At 36.0% G+C, this 15,808-nt stretch overlaps 1 protein-coding gene across 4 annotated transcripts; it reads left to right on the plus strand.

Moving 5' to 3' along the window:
• The first annotated feature begins 2,648 nt into the window (after positions 1–2,648).
• Positions 2,649–15,638, plus strand: LOC117930388 (polypyrimidine tract-binding protein homolog 1). 4 transcript variants are annotated; one of them, XM_034851022.1, is made up of 11 exons: positions 2,649–2,944; positions 3,295–3,504; positions 4,185–4,223; positions 4,411–4,473; positions 4,556–4,629; positions 4,739–4,834; positions 11,451–11,508; positions 11,575–11,679; positions 11,768–11,849; positions 13,265–13,377; positions 13,601–15,638. In XM_034851022.1, exons 1-11 carry the CDS (start codon positions 2,762–2,764, stop codon positions 13,955–13,957), a joined length of 1,380 nt encoding a protein of 459 aa, XP_034706913.1. In that variant the 5' UTR covers positions 2,649–2,761; the 3' UTR covers positions 13,958–15,638. The 4 variants fall into 4 exon arrangements, with proteins under 4 accessions (XP_034706913.1, XP_034706915.1, XP_034706914.1 ...); XM_034851024.1 differs by having other exon boundaries at positions 13,265–13,330; positions 13,601–13,691; XM_034851023.1 differs by lacking the exon at positions 4,185–4,223.
• Positions 15,639–15,808: the final 170 nt, after the last annotated feature.

A 15,808-nucleotide genomic window follows, 5' to 3' on the forward strand; every position in this document is an offset into this window, starting at 1 on the left:
TTAACTCTCTCATAAATGAAGTGAAGCTTTCAATTTATAAGTTTATAAGCTTGGGAGCCAAAAACAACAAAAGGCAGCTTCAACCTAGTCAAGTTGGGGATCGATCGGTTCACTAGTCGTTTGAACATTTAATGCTTTGGCAAGTTACCGTTGCCTCGACTAAAGGTCAATCGGGAAGGGGTGAACCTCAACCGATAAGAGAAAGCTACTGGATGAGAGAGAGTGTTTTTGACACTCCTCGATTGGACCTCGACCAGACAAGGGCAACTGGTTAACCGGTTTCCCAACTGGTGAGCCGGTTGGCCAGAGTCTCGACCGCTTCAGCCTTTTGGCCCCAAAAACCTATCATTTTCAATTATTTTATTTTCTAACATTTAGGCAATGTCTTTATGTAAAATAATATGTCAATTTTAAAACGTTTTGCCTAAGGTACATTTGATAAAACTCGAGTTTTAATGAAACTGAAATTTTAAAGAATAAATTGAGTTTTCAAATATGCATGAAAATGTATGAAAAACCCAAGTACACTCATGCATTCATCTTACATTTGTTTCCTATGATAAAAAGTCTTCCAATAGTCTCAATCGTGTATCCCTTTGGTTATTTGATGAATTTCTGAATTTATATATGAGATTTTATATCATTCAAACCAATTAATTACTTAACAATGGTTTATTATCATCAAAATCTGATTAGAAGAACCCCTGGGCTAACACATACCACAAGCCATCTTACTCCACCGGGTACATCTCGTTTTTCCTTATATCTCTATCCACCTCGTATGGTCTTTACAGGTCCATCTCTATCTTATAATTTGTTCCTCTCATGACCTAGAATATTTATAGAGGTATTTCCAACAATTGTTATATTTTATAAGGAAATCTAATATTACATTAATATATTAACTTTAAAATATTCTATATAATATTATTTAAACAGAAAATTACACTAATTAGGAATTTGAAACATTTCCTAACAATCTCTACCTTGGACCAAATTCTATAAAGTTAATATTTAAATTTCCCATGATATAAACTTTTTTGTATCATATTACTAAGAGAGAGCAATCGACTCCACCTTCACTGAAAATTCATTTTGTCTTCATCTTGTGTGCTTTGTGATATTTCATTCTTCCAAAAATCTTCAACCCAAGTTTTGAGACCAATTTGTTACGATGATAGAAGCTTTCATGCAAACATCGTTGATCAATAACACAAAGACAAAATAATAACACATATGGTACACGAGGTTTTAATGTAGTTCAACTAACCATGCCTACGTCAATGAATGAGAGATAATCATTCCACTGTACAATAGAAAACAATGACATAACCAGATACAATTATTAAGTTTTTGAAACATCTCATGTTTCCCCACTCTTCATATCCTTACACTACTATAAGCTATTTCGCTCAACCGAGTTACTCCTGTTATTCCTCACATCTCTATCAACGTCGTATAGTCTTTACAATTTTATCTCCATCTCATAATTTTTTTCCATTATAACCTATACTATTTATAGAAATATTTTCAACAATCTTCCTTATTCTATAAAGAAGTTTGATACTACAATAATATATAAACCTAAAAATATTATATATAGTATTATTTACAAAAAAAATAAAATTATATACTAATTAGGAATTTGAGACACTTCCTAACAAAAATATTTTATTATATAGTTGACTTAAGTATTGGTTATTACTCGGTGAGTTCAAGAGTCAAATATCTTTTGAGAAAATTATAAGTAATAATTAAAATCTATTAGTCAAAGTGTAAAACTTGATTTGATTTAGACGCCTTTGTATAGTGGAATCTCAAATTTATGATTGGAGTTTTAAAAAAGTCGATGTTGATCAAGTTATGACAAACCATTACGAGGTACTGAGTTTTTATGAGTTTTTTTTTCAACTACTTTACATTGGTTTTTATCATATTATCACTTATATTGTCATTTATATCATACGATTGTAAAAAATTATAAAAAAATGACCATCACCCCATTCACTCCCCTATTATAATTATCATAGGTTAGTATAATCATAATCCTAATAAAAAACAATGTAATTCATTCATCACAAAACTTTTTCAAGATAAAACATAATTTGATCGTGTTAAACACATTCATCCCAAACACCAATTATCGTTTCTTTTATTTAATTTTCCTTCATTTATTTATTTTCATGTTACAATTTTTCCTCCATTATTTTTTTTAAGTTATATATATATATAAAATAAAATAATTAATAACACAAATTTTATATAAATTCTAAAAAGGAATTTTCGTTATACTTGATGAATCATATCAAGTTGGACTACACCATTTTGATGACTTATGAAGTACCAAACACCCAAAATTTCATAATAAAATCAAAGGAGATATATATATATATATATATAAAATAAAATAAATTGTTTTTATTATATGAAAAAGGGGAAAAATATGAAGAAAATCCACATTAAATCCAAAAGATCCTATCCTCACAAAAAAGAAAAACAAATCGAGAAAGGCAAAAAGAAAATGTCTATTGTATCCGACCTTTCCTTCAAAATTACCCTCGCCAATTGAGGGTATAAAAGTAATTCAGTATAGAAGATTAAACACCTAACAATGACCTATAAAAGTGCACACAGACAATCCATAGCTCTTTCCAGATAACCAAACAGCCCCACCGCAGCCACCGGCAACCGGACACAGCCACCGTGTAAGAACCCTAATCTGCTGTCTCTGCGTCGGAGCCCTACCCTATCAACCGGAGCGATGTCCACCTCGGGGCAGCCGCAGTTCCGATACACTCAGACCCCGTCGAAGGTCCTCCACCTTCGCAATCTTCCATGGGAGTGCACCGAGGAGGAGCTTGTGGAGCTCTGTAAACCCTTCGGCAAGATCGTCAACACCAAGTGCAATGTCGGCGCCAATCGCAACCAGGCCTTCGTGGAATTCGTGAGTCCCCCCCCTTTTTTTTTTCTTTCTTCCGATTTCATCCGTTTGTTCCACGATATATCTTCATTTATTTTTATTGGAAGGGGTTTCTTCTAGAAAGAATTTCTGACGAATCAAACAAAGGCTTCTTGAATTAGGGTTTTAGAGTACTAGCTCAATGTTTGTGGTGGTGTTTTCCTGTATGTGGATGTGTCTTGAGGATTATAGTTGGGTTTTCTTAATGGTAAACGGTTGATGTTTCGTGGTTCTGTGGTGACGTAGATCCAGGTTATTAAATTTATTTCGAGATGCAGTTTTCTTTTTCTCTTTGGTGGTGGCTATATGCTGACAAAAGGTATATTTCTTTGCAGTTGGACCTTAATCAGGCCATTTCTATGGTTTCATATTATGCTTCATCTTCGGAACCTGCACAGGTTCGTGGTAAGACTGTGTATATCCAATACTCGAACAGACATGAAATTGTCAATAACAAGAGTCCGGGAGATGTTCCTGGAAATGTCTTGCTGGTAACAATTGAGGGTGTAGAAGCTGGCGATGTGAGCATAGATGTTATTCACTTGGTAAGTACTTTTTGCTTGGAAGCTATTTTCATTTGGGCTCTCTATTAGATGTTTCAAATCCTCATATTGTCTAGCTGATATAGTTTGCAAAAACGAGTTATGCACCCTCTTTGATGTTATGTTTTTTGTAAACACGTGTTTATGAGTGTAATTTGACATTCTAACTTTCCATGGCAATTTAGATAATTTAGATGGATCTTCCTTTTCAAGTTTTGTGCTAACCTGAAGGAATCTCGCTCAGTGTATTGCATTGGGAAGTTGTCTCTATTTCTAACTTATTTCCTTCTGTGAATTCACTGAGAAAGAAATCTTTTCATAATACCGGATCGAGGGTATTTCATTCCTACCTGGTGTTCTATACCCACCTCAAGTTTTAGTGTCACCTTGACCTGTTTGGGAATTGTTTTTAAGTCCTGCCAAGAACTATTGTTCCTCATAACTGGGATCTCCTTTGTCCTATTATAATTGATATTCTGTACCTTGGGTGCTCACACCTTTTTAGAGTTCTTTATAGAAGAATAGCTGGGTAGTGTTTTTTCATTAGAACCAATCCGATGTTTTTCTTTTCTTACTTATTGTTTAGAGATCGTGCTCTGATTGATGTATGTGTCAATTTTGATTGAAATCAATTGAATCACAGATGTTGATGCTTCTTATTTAGATTCTTTTGTTGGAGACAGTTTGGAAATATTATCATGTGCGTCATACTCCTTTCTAAGGTCTGTCTTCACGCATATATATACAGGTGTCATTCTGCACTTATTTCCTTATCTGTTGATTTTTTCTTTCCTGCCCCCTTGTATTGATGCCTGGCGTGATTTCTGATGTTTTTATTTTCCCTTTTCATTTTTTTCATGTGGAGGTTTTTATTGATGTTGCCTCATGTCTAACTAAATTTTATTACAGGTGTTCTCTGCTTTTGGATTTGTGCACAAAATTGCTACATTTGAAAAGGCTGCAGGTTTCCAGGTGAGACTTTAGGAAGTTATTTTGGATCTTTTTAAGATTAAACTTTCCATATTGTTCTCAGTTATATAATGTATATGGGCAGGCCTTAATCCAATTCACCGACGCTGAGACTGCTTCTTCAGCAAGGAATGCATTGGATGGAAGAAGTATTCCCAGGCATGCACAGCATCTTTTGTTCCTTCTTCCCTTAATTTTTTTTTTTTTCAGTTTCTAAATTCTGGGCCAGCAGGCTTTGGTTAATGTGGATGATTTTTTAAAATTTCAGGTATTTACTGCCAGAACATGTTGGTTCATGTCACTTGCGTATCTCATATTCTGCACACACAGATCTGAATATCAAGTTCCAGTCTCATCGAAGCAGGTAATAATGGACCCCTTTTACTCATCATATCAAGAAGCTAATGTTTTCTTTCTTTATTGGTTTCCTTCACTTTTTTCTGGTTCCATGCATGATTATGTCAATTGCTCTAATCCTCACTATAATGATTGTGTGCTATTGAAATGGAGGTTTTGTTGATTGATGTGTGCATTATGTCATTTAGGGTTTAGTGTAACCTGATTGACCGGAAACAAAGAGGTGTTTGTCATTGCCACTTTGTAATTTCCTTCATTGTATGATAGTAGTTTGTTTGTTTCTTAATGTCATTGTCATGGAGTACTTAGGAGTTCATTTACTTGTTCTGGAAACTACATTGATTGAACAAAGTACCTGTTTGTTTCTTGCTGCTGAATCTTTTCAATGATCTTGGATTATCATTCTGGAAACACTTCCTCTTTCATATACAATTTGGTTTGGACATGTGTCATTTGAATAACCAAGTTCTTTGCACTTGATTTTTATTTTATGGGATGATTCGTTATTATTGTTTTTAATCAGGTTGCATGAGCAGAATTCCATGCCCAGTTCAAATGGAACAACTTGTGAGATTTCGTCAACTTGATATGGGATCCTTTAATTTGTCTATTAGAATGGTTTGTTAATTTTCAAAACATGGATTTTGTCTTTTGTGTTACTCCTTTTCCACCAAATTCTCAATTTTCTTGGATTGTGATTTGCCACCTTACAAAGTATTTAACACAAGTAGACATTAGCTTTCTTGAGGATTATTATATGCTATGTTGTAAGGATAAAACATAATCTATTTTTTCCACTTCCTTTTCTTCCAAAGCCTTTTATAAATCCTAGATATTAGGGAGTGTCAGGTGACCTTATCTAAGCAGATTTCTTGATGTTTTGCTTAGCTGCTTTGGGTGGCTAAAAAGACTAAGGACCGAGGTCATAGTGGTGGTCTCTCTTTTTTTGGTATTTGATAGGGGACTGTAATCCTCATGGTTTCAGCTTTAACTCAAAGATTTTAGTCCAAGAGTAGATACCCTTTTAGCACTTTCCATATGCACTGCTTTGCTCATAGAGCATTAGGACCTAATTGTTGTCTAACCAAAAAAAACTGCGATATGAAGTTAACTGGTCAGATAATTTTCATGGTTCCCTTTTTCATAGTGGTGGTCTCTCTTTTTTTGGCATTTGACAGGGGACTGTAATCCTCATGGTTTCAGCTTTAACTCAAAGATTTAAGTCCAAGAGTAGATACCCTTTTAGCACTTTCCATATGCACTGCCTTGCTCATAGAGCATTAGGACCTAATTGTTGTCTAACCAAAGAAAAATGCGATATGAAGTTAACTGATCAGATGATTTTCATGGTTCCCTTACATCTAACCAAGATCTGGTTGTTCACTAGCCTATTCTTTATATGATGATTACTTTTTGTTAAGCATTTGAAATCATTTTCAAATTGGTTGGGTTAGGTAGTCAATTCTATGGATGAGAGAATTGAATGAACATACTCTTTCACCTTGTCTAATACTCCAATGAATGGTGATATATTTATATGACTTGGAGTTTTTATATTTAAAAGAAATATTGATAAATCATGGCTAGATAAATTTGTTTATTCTATGGCAAAATTTTATCTTCAATATATCTATATCTATATATATGTATCTTTCTTGATAAATCAAAACCAAATTATTTCTCTTATATGATTGGGGCAATTTGGTTGAGTTCTCGAGCCACCTTATAGGACTCATCTCTTATAGGTGGGTTCCAAAGAGACATACCCTCATAAATAGAGGGTAATGATCCATTTGTTTTGTCTAGTTACATGCACTTGCAATGCTTTTTTGGAAAATAATATATGAGTACTGCCAATGAAGGGTGAACCCACCCTTGTACAATGATGGTATCAAGGAAATTAAAAGGAAAGGAAGGCTAAAGAAAAATTGGAGGCCTACCACAAAAGCTTTAGGCTCATTTCATCATTGCAATGAAAACTAGAGAAATGGAAATTCCTCTCCTAGAGAATCTTTGGACCATAAAAACCAAAACACGAGGTATAAGTCTTCCAAACACCTGCGATTCAAGCTTGGGTATAAGTTCTAACCAAAATAATGATTAACCTTTTAACTTAATGGATATATCATGGATTATCTTGATAGAAGGAACTATACTCATGTTTGTTGGAAGTTCTTCTCACATTTAAAATTAATTTAAATGTTCTTATTAATTTTTTCATGTATTAAATACTAATCATCAACATAAGTGTGAATTTGGTGTATACATACATACATACATACATACATGCATACATACATGCATACATGCATACACATCTAGTTATATGTAAATATGACTATGTAAGTATGTTTGCATTTGTGTATGTATGTATTGGTGGCATCAGGTTTGCTTTTAGGAATTGTCTTGTGTAGGGATACCCATTTGTGTTGGCAATGCCCAAATTCCTTGCTTTCATTGGCTTACAGTTGAGCTTTAGGGGCACTCTGTTTCTTTCCTATTGATAACGTTATTAAGCTTGAAATAGATGTATTAATGGTTTTCTCTGATTTTTGTCATATAACATGAGCGTACATGCTAGGGCTGCAACTCATGTGGGTTGTGTTGGATTGGGGGCTTATTGGTGGCCATCCTAAGCCCCCAATCTAGTCTCACCTCTGGTTGAAAAATTTCAATAATAGGTCTGTTTGGTTTTGGCCTGTTCAGGTTAGATGACAAGTTAGATACATTGCATTCATTAATACTGGAACGATATTTTTAGTTAATTAGAGCTGCCTAAAATCCAGGTTTTTAAAGCAATAGATTTATGTGCAGAAGTTGAAGTGTGAATAGGCAAAACAAAAAAACTTGTAATTGATATGAAATGAAAATAATTAACAATAATAGAAACAATTGATATATCAATTTGAATTAAACTTTCCTTTCATGTTTACAATTTTTTTTGATAAATAAATAATCAAATTGAATTAAAAAGAGCCACCAAAAGAGGGACCCAAGAATCATTTTTATAATGGGGGTGGATCCATTTTGTACTCCTTATTTCCCCTTTTTTTTTTGATAGATAAAAAATCAATTGTATCAAATTCGGTGAAAGTGAAGTTGATTATTTTACTTATTTTGCTTAGTTTACTTATTTGATTCATGTCTTACATGTGGAGAAAGTGAAGTTGATACTTAAATGTAAAACGTAATTCATGGTCTCTAGCAAATTTAAGTTGTTGTTTGTAATTATGCATATATGGGGTTATATATATTAAAAAAAAGAGTAAAATCTTATCGTAGAAGCACCAAACAGACTTTAGACAAAAACGAAAGAATAAAGGAGGGGCTTGAAAAAAGGAGTGAAGGATGAGGTTATGGGTTTCTTAAGAGAATTCCATGAGCATGGTAGATTTGTAAGAAGCTTGAATGCTACATTCTTGGTTTTAGTCCCAAAAAAAGGAGGGACTGTGGCCTTAGAGACTTTAGATCTATTAGTTTGGTGGGAGGCCTGTATAAGTTGTTGGCAAAAGTGTTAGCTAATTGGCTAAAGAAGGTTGTGGGTAAGGTGGTGTCTTCATCCCAAAATGCTTTTGTTGAGGGAAGACAAATTCTTAATGGCACATTAATTGCTAATAAGGCCATAGATTCTATGTTGAAAAGTGATGAGAGTGGAATGTTGTGCAAGTTGGACATAGAAAAGGCGTATGATTACATTAATTGGACATAGAAGTGGGCAGGTTGGATATAATCTGTTGCATTTCTACTTTGACGTTCTCTATTTTGGTTAATGGCACACCATCAAGATTCTTTAACAACACTAAGGGTTTGAGGCAAGGGGATCCTTTCTCACTCTATTTGTTTGTGATTAGGATGGAGGCTTTAAGTAGCCTTATCAACAAATCAACGAGTGAGGGATTTTTGATAGGTTGTAGGGTAAAGGGGAGGGGTGGAGATGGGGCTATAATCACCCATTTGTTGTTTGCTTATGATACACTTTTATTTTGCGAGGCTTCTCAAGATCATATGGCTTACTTGAGCGGGTTGCTAATGTGGTTTGAAGCTATCTCAGGATTGAGAATCAATTTGGACAAGAATGAGATTTTACTGGTTTTGGCCCTCGAGCTTGGTTGCAAGGTAGGGGCGTTTCCTTCCTCTCACTTGGGGCTTTGCTTGGGTGCTCCATATAAATCTATGGTTGTTTGGGATGGGGTAGATGAGAGGTTTCGTAAGAGGCTAGTCACGTGGAAAAGACAATATATGTCTAAAGGAGGGAGAATCACTCTTATTCGGAGCACTTTATCTAGCATGCCCATTTACGTCATGTCTTTGTTGTGTATACCAAGAGTGGTTAGATTGAGATTAAAGCAAATCCAAAAGGACTTTCTATGGGGCGGGGGGGGCTTTGGTGCGGAAGCCTCATCTAGTAAAGTGGGCAGTTGTTTGTTTAGATAAAAGTAAGGGTGGCTTGGGTGTTAGATGCCTTTCTATACTCAATAGGGCCCTTTTGTGTAAATGAAATTGGCGCTTTTGCGGAAGAAATGGGGGCTCTTTCGAAGCAAGTTATTAATAGGAAGTTTGGGATAGAAGAAAGGGGGGGTGGTGTACCCTAGAAGTGGGTGAGGGGTATGGTGTGGGGTTATGGAAGGAGATCAAGAAGGAAAGGTCTTTATTGAGTAACAAAATTGTGTTATCCGTGAGGAATGGTAGAAGAGTGAGATTTTGGAAGGGTAAGTGGTGTGATGACAATGCTTTGTGTGTTTATTTCCTTTCTTTGTATGCCTTGGTGGCTTTAAAAGAGGCATGGGTGGCTGAGGTTTGGGACTCTTCGGTTGAGGAAGGAGGTTGGAATTCTCATTTCTCTAGGCCTTTCAATGATTGGGAAATGGACTTGGTGAAGCGGTTCCTCTTGACAATACAAAGGAAGAAGTTGATTATCGATTTGGAGGATAAGGTGCTATGGAAAATTTTCTGTTAAGTCCCTTTATGGTGCGTTGGAACCTAGAAATGCAGTCCCATTTCCGAGGAGCATCATTTGAGCCCTTGTGCTCCTCCCGCAATGGGCTTTTTTGCTTGGGAAGCTTCGTGGGGTAAGGCCTTAACTTTGGATCAGCTAAAGAGGAGGGGGTGGTCCCTAGCTAACATATGTTTCCTTTGTCTTGCCGAAGAAGAATCTATTGATCACATTTTAATCCATTGCACCAAGGTTGGTGTTTTGTGGGAGTTATTATTTGCTCTTTTTGGTGTGACATGGATCCTTTTTTTGTTGGTTAGAGAGACCCTTCTTGGTTGGCATAGTTTCTTTGTGGGCAAGAAGTGTAAAAAGGTTTGGATGACAACTCTCTTTTTTTTTTAGATGGTTTGGAAGGAAAGAAACATGATTGCCTTTGACAATGAGGAGCTTTCGATTCAAAGGATGAAAAATTCTTTAGCTTGTAGTTATTGGTATTGGACTAAGTTGTTTATAGATGAAGGATCTTTACCTTTAATCAACTTTTTTGATTGGTTGGGTTCTAGATGATGGCAGGTGAGATTTTTTGTATCTCCTTTTCTTTTTTGTTTTTTCTTATAGGGGCTTGTTGTATACTCCATGTATGCTTTGGGTTGGCCTATGAGCGCCCTTTATTCTTTATATACATTTTTTTCTGTGCTTTTACCCATTGAAAAAAAATGACTGTTTACTCCTTAAGCACTACTAAATGAAATTTATGAAAGAAAGACTTCCTTCTCCTACTGACCTTGTTGTCATTCAAAAAAAGAATTCAGTGGCTTTTTTTCCCCAGAATATATATTTTTTTCATCTGCAGTTCTGATCGATCCAAGCCATCAAAGATACTCCTATTGCATTCCTTCCTTCCAAATACTTTCCTTTTCCCCTTTGAGGGACAAATTTTGTGTTCAACTTGGGTTGCCAAGGGCTTGATCCATGCTCAATCCAACTTCAACCTTAGCTCGGTCTTTGTTTTAGGTTTGGGTTTAACTTGTCTTAAGTTTCATTCCTAGTATATTCTTTGTATGGCTAACAAACTGCAGGTTTTTTTTTTCCTTACATGAATATCATTCTATGTTGACCATGCGGGTTGCCTTATTTGGAAAATTGACCATCAAAAGACGACATGAAATGCAGAAATGCTTATATTAGCAATGTTATGCATGTTAGAGGAGGAATGTGCAAGTTTTTCAACAGCTGAAGTTTGCTTGTCTTGTGTGCAAATGGATCAAGCTGTCTTGGAATTCAATAGAGGCTTTTGGACATCCAATCAGTTTTTTCTAGTACCACTCTCTCTGGAGAATTTTCTATCTTGCAAAGAAAAACAGCATCCTGAAGCAAACCAATGACTTCTTCACCTGACTGTTTTTACTTTTTTGTGAATATGTTGCTTCATTTGTTCTTTTGTGACCTATTTACTTTTTATACATGTTTATTCCTATATGTCAGTCTTTGTCTTCAGCTATGAACCAGATATTTTGCTTGTCTCTGATAGTGTCCAAAACTTTCTCCCATGTTATTTTATTTTTTATTTTTTTTGGTTGTTGTGCTTCTTTGTTTATTTTTTGATTTGGATGTTATAGCACAAATTTATGAACAGTGGTTTCTATGATGTTCACTTGATATCTATGGTTTTGTTTATTCAATCATGCAGGGACTACACAAATCCATACCTTCCTGTGAATCCTACTGCAATTGAGGGAATAGCACAGGTAAATTTTTTACAGTTGAATATTTATTGAAATTTTTACCATGTACTAACAGGTTGTTCTATCCAGCCTGCTTTAGGTCCGGATGGCAAGAAAAAAGAACCTGAGAGTAATGTTCTTCTTGCTTCAATTGAGAATATGCAATATGCTGTTACAGTAGATGTTCTTCACACGGTGAGGAATTCTATTTATGATTTCCTCCAATGATCTTTTTTATCATGTGGGATGTACTCATACTGTGATGTCGGATCACCTATTTCAGGTATTCTCTGCATTTGGTACTGTCCAGAAAATTGCCATATTTGAGAAAAATGGTGGGATGCAGGCTCTAATTCAATATCCTGGTAGTTCCTCTATCCCTATGTTAAGCTATCTACCGTTTATCATTTTAGGACATCTTTTGTTCATTTTCATTATCCTGATTCTAAATCAGTGGCTGTTTAGTTTTTGCAATAACTGATTAAGAAGTAGATTTGGATTCTTAGCTTTTTTGGCTCTTCTGTATATTCTAATAACGACATTTTGTCCTGTACTTTAAGAACAATCAAGGATAATATACTAGCCGATATTTTGAGAAATATATAACAAGCATGTTTGGAGATGGAAACAAGTAATAATCTACATAAAAAGCTGTTTTAAAAGAAATCAAAGCAATGAATATTTTTGGTTAGAAAAATAAAAAATAAATTTAACAGGACAAAGGAGAAAATCCCTAAAAGGTAATCCTTCCACCTTGTGCTTTTTGTTCAAACTGCCTAATCTGGTGTAAATGGACCTTGTTTCAGGGGGGTTCTTTTCAAGTGGGCATGCTTTTTTTTAGTAAAATTGTGCTACTGTGAAATATTTATAAAAAAATTACTTAGCATTCTGAACAAAAATTTTGAATAATGGGATTATGAGTGAATGCATCATTGTATTTAGTTGCAAGCTTTGGAGGACTGGAAAAGAGTTGGGCATGTGCCTATGACATGGTTAGCCTAGTTTTTCTAGCATGAATTTGGAAAATAACGAAGGTGCTTGGCACAAATTTAAGAATACTGCCATGAGGTGGTTTAGATCCACTGCCACTGCTGGTAGTAACTTTGTGATTGATGCTGCATAGCTTCAGAGGAGTAAGGTTAAGTTACTACCTAATCTAACTTTGTTGTTTATTGATCTTTTTCCATTTTGGGGGATAGCCATTGGATGCCTAATCTAACTACTGCCTATGGTCATTTACCATAAATGAATGGTTTAGATGCCTGTCTTGAAATTAACAATAGTGGCATGAGGTGTTTTTGGTCCTTGCATATGCTATCAACCTTCTTGTTGGTGCTATACATCAAACATGATTATTCCTAGAGGAGGGAGAAGTGAGGTTAACACATCAATGGTTGACATCTCAACTTGCAAATGGGAGAAATCAACCGGCCAAAACCCTTCCTTTTGCATGTTGGAAATTTGAACTTTCTTCACATACTGCAAGAGAAGCAACAGTGTAAATTCATGTCATTTCATGGCATTGAAATGGGTATTATAAAGTTCTGTTTTTTTTTTTTTTTTTGTATGATTTTCTAAAACCTAACTCATACGGTGACTCCACCTTACTAACATGAACACAGTTGTTCATATTTAACATTTCATGGCAGATTTTATATGGTCCGTCTTTCTTCTTCCTAGTCAATTTTATTTCTACCACCATAGGGAATGGTTGGCAATTTTATTTATATCTCATCCCTCCACTGCTGGGCAGACAAATGATCTGTTGTTTTCTTTCCAGATGTCACAACTGCAGCAGTTGCCAAAGAAGCTCTAGAGGGACACTGCATATATGATGGTGGCTATTGTAAGCTTCATCTATCATACTCTCGTCATACTGATCTCAATGTAAAGGTATAAATGTGATTTTGATTAATATTCATGAGAAAAAAATAAGAGGGGAAAAAATGTAAAGTCTTCCTTGGAAGAAAAGTGGATCCGTTGATCGAAAAAAGATTTGGTCCTTAAAATGTATGCTTCTTAACACTTAATGTCCCTTCTAATTTTTGGAGCATTATTTTTTATTTGTTTATGCAACTCTTGTTAGTGACTTGATTGGTTTTTTATGTCTTTGTAGGCACATAGTGATAGAAGTAGAGATTATACAATCCCAGATTCAGGTCTGCTTGCAGTGCAACAAGCACCTGGTCACCCAGGTGCTACAACTGTATGGCAGAATCCTCAGGCTGCTCCATTGTATACTGGGCATGATGCCGCTGCTGTGCAAGTGCCATCATGGGACCCGAACATGCAGGCAGGTAGATCAACCTTTGCTTCAGCTGCTAGCGCATTTCCCAGTCAACCATTTGCATCATCTTCTATTTCTGCTTATCCGGCTCCCCCTGGTTCATCACCCTTGACACCAGCTGTTCCGCCGAATGTGCGACCTGGTGGTGCTTCACCTCCAGGCCGTCCTCCTTATTTTGGTCAGTAAGTTGTATGCTTTAACTACCAAAGAAAGGGGGAAAAATGGTAGCCTGCTCTGCATTTGTTTTTCTGGAGCACACAAAGTTCATTATACCTGAATCCATCTTGCAGTAGCTTGATTCCAGCACGGCTTTCTTACTTTTTCATGTGTGGACCATTCAAGCTGTATTTGTGTTGAAATTGAAATGTAGCATTAGAAATTTTGCTAACACTGCCTTTTCTCCTCTATTCTGGTGGAAATGAAATGAATTTGGTTTCTTAGCAATCTGGGCTGTTACTTCGTCTGGTCCTTCCTAGATTGATGTACCCCTTGATATTCCAGGGTAAGGTTGTGGGTTTTCTCGGGCTTGGCCCCTCACCAAACCAATGAAGGAAATTGCCTTGAAGTATATGAGATCGTAATTGACACTGAGCCATGCTCTGGTGGCAGAAAGCCATTATGTCCTCAGGTTAAGTAATTCTGATAGTAGAGAACCATTAGGTTGTCTCCTCAACTTCTTCCCTATTAAGTCTTTTAAAATAGATCCCCTCGACTGTGTTAACAGTTTCGAGGGGTTTCTCTGAAATCTTTTGCTGGAAAAAAAAGAAGCTTTCCTTCACTTAGGTATTGATTCTACTCTCCAGGGAAAATAAAATGAAGATAAAAAAACCCTAACCTCCTCTCAGTTTAGTCTCTAAGAATTGCAACGAGGTTGGCCAAGCTCTTCCTCTCTTTTGTATCAAGATCTGAAGTTGAAACAATTTCAGATTCTACTGTTAATTTTGGTTGCTAACAAGGATGGGTGAGCCTAGGCTCGAATTATAATACTGTCTTAGCAGGTGATGTATGCTTGGTACAAGATTATTGATTCTTGAGTTTTTGGGGTGCTACTTTAATGATTACAGGGAGAGACTATTGTTTGTTCAAGTACATATTCTCATTCTTATTCTCTTTTTTACTGGATTGAATCTTGGTGCTTCTCCTACCATGCCAGCTGCCAAAATTACCATGTCAACTCATAGTAGCAGTTTAAAAGTTGAGAACACTGAAGCCTATTCTTTGCTGTTCTTGTGACAAATAATGTGTTTTGGCATCTCTACTGTGGCCTTAATGACAACTTTGTGTTACACGTATTACACGTATCGCTTTCCTATTATTCTGCTAACTCCTAAAGTTTGATTATTGAAGGCCTTTTAGTTGGTGACAAACAGAGGTGGCTCTATTGCTTGGCCATGTCACAAGCCACAAGCCACAAGCCGAATGCCCTGGAGATTGCTGGGTCTCTGAATGAAAAAGGAGGATATCACAGTACCCTTAGAATCTCACATGAGATCTCTGGGGTCCATGCCCATATAGAGACAGCCACATATCTTTTCCTAAAAGGTTTGTGCACTTTCTACTGGAGACTTTTGGACATTCTATATGGGTAGAGTAATCTGGAGGTGACACATGTCTAACATACCACTTGGGCAGTGCTGAAATTAATTTAGATTTTACTATTCCATGAAGGAGAGGGTGTTGAGTTGGTTAGAGAGAGAGAGAGAGAGAGAGAGAATGGTTCATATATTCATTGTAGAAGGCGTTTTCTTCAACGAATGGATCCAAATGGGGTTGTCCCTTGTAAAGACCTTCCCAAAGTAACCTACTGAAAAATGCTTGAATTGAAAGATGAGGGACTTGGTGGGCCAGATATTCGGAGCTCTGACTATAAATTCATTCACTGTAGCCATGTGACCTCCCATGTGCCTCTGTGGGTTGGTTCTGAAATGTACCCTGTTTACTACACACACAGGATTAAAAAAATAATAATATAAATAATCAAGCAGTAAACAAATGTACTATTTTAAAATTCAACAAACAATTATGAACCCCTATCAT

Source organism: Vitis riparia, chromosome 14, assembly GCF_004353265.1.
Source record: "Vitis riparia cultivar Riparia Gloire de Montpellier isolate 1030 chromosome 14, EGFV_Vit.rip_1.0, whole genome shotgun sequence".
Taxonomy (NCBI): Eukaryota; Viridiplantae; Streptophyta; class Magnoliopsida; order Vitales; family Vitaceae; genus Vitis; species Vitis riparia.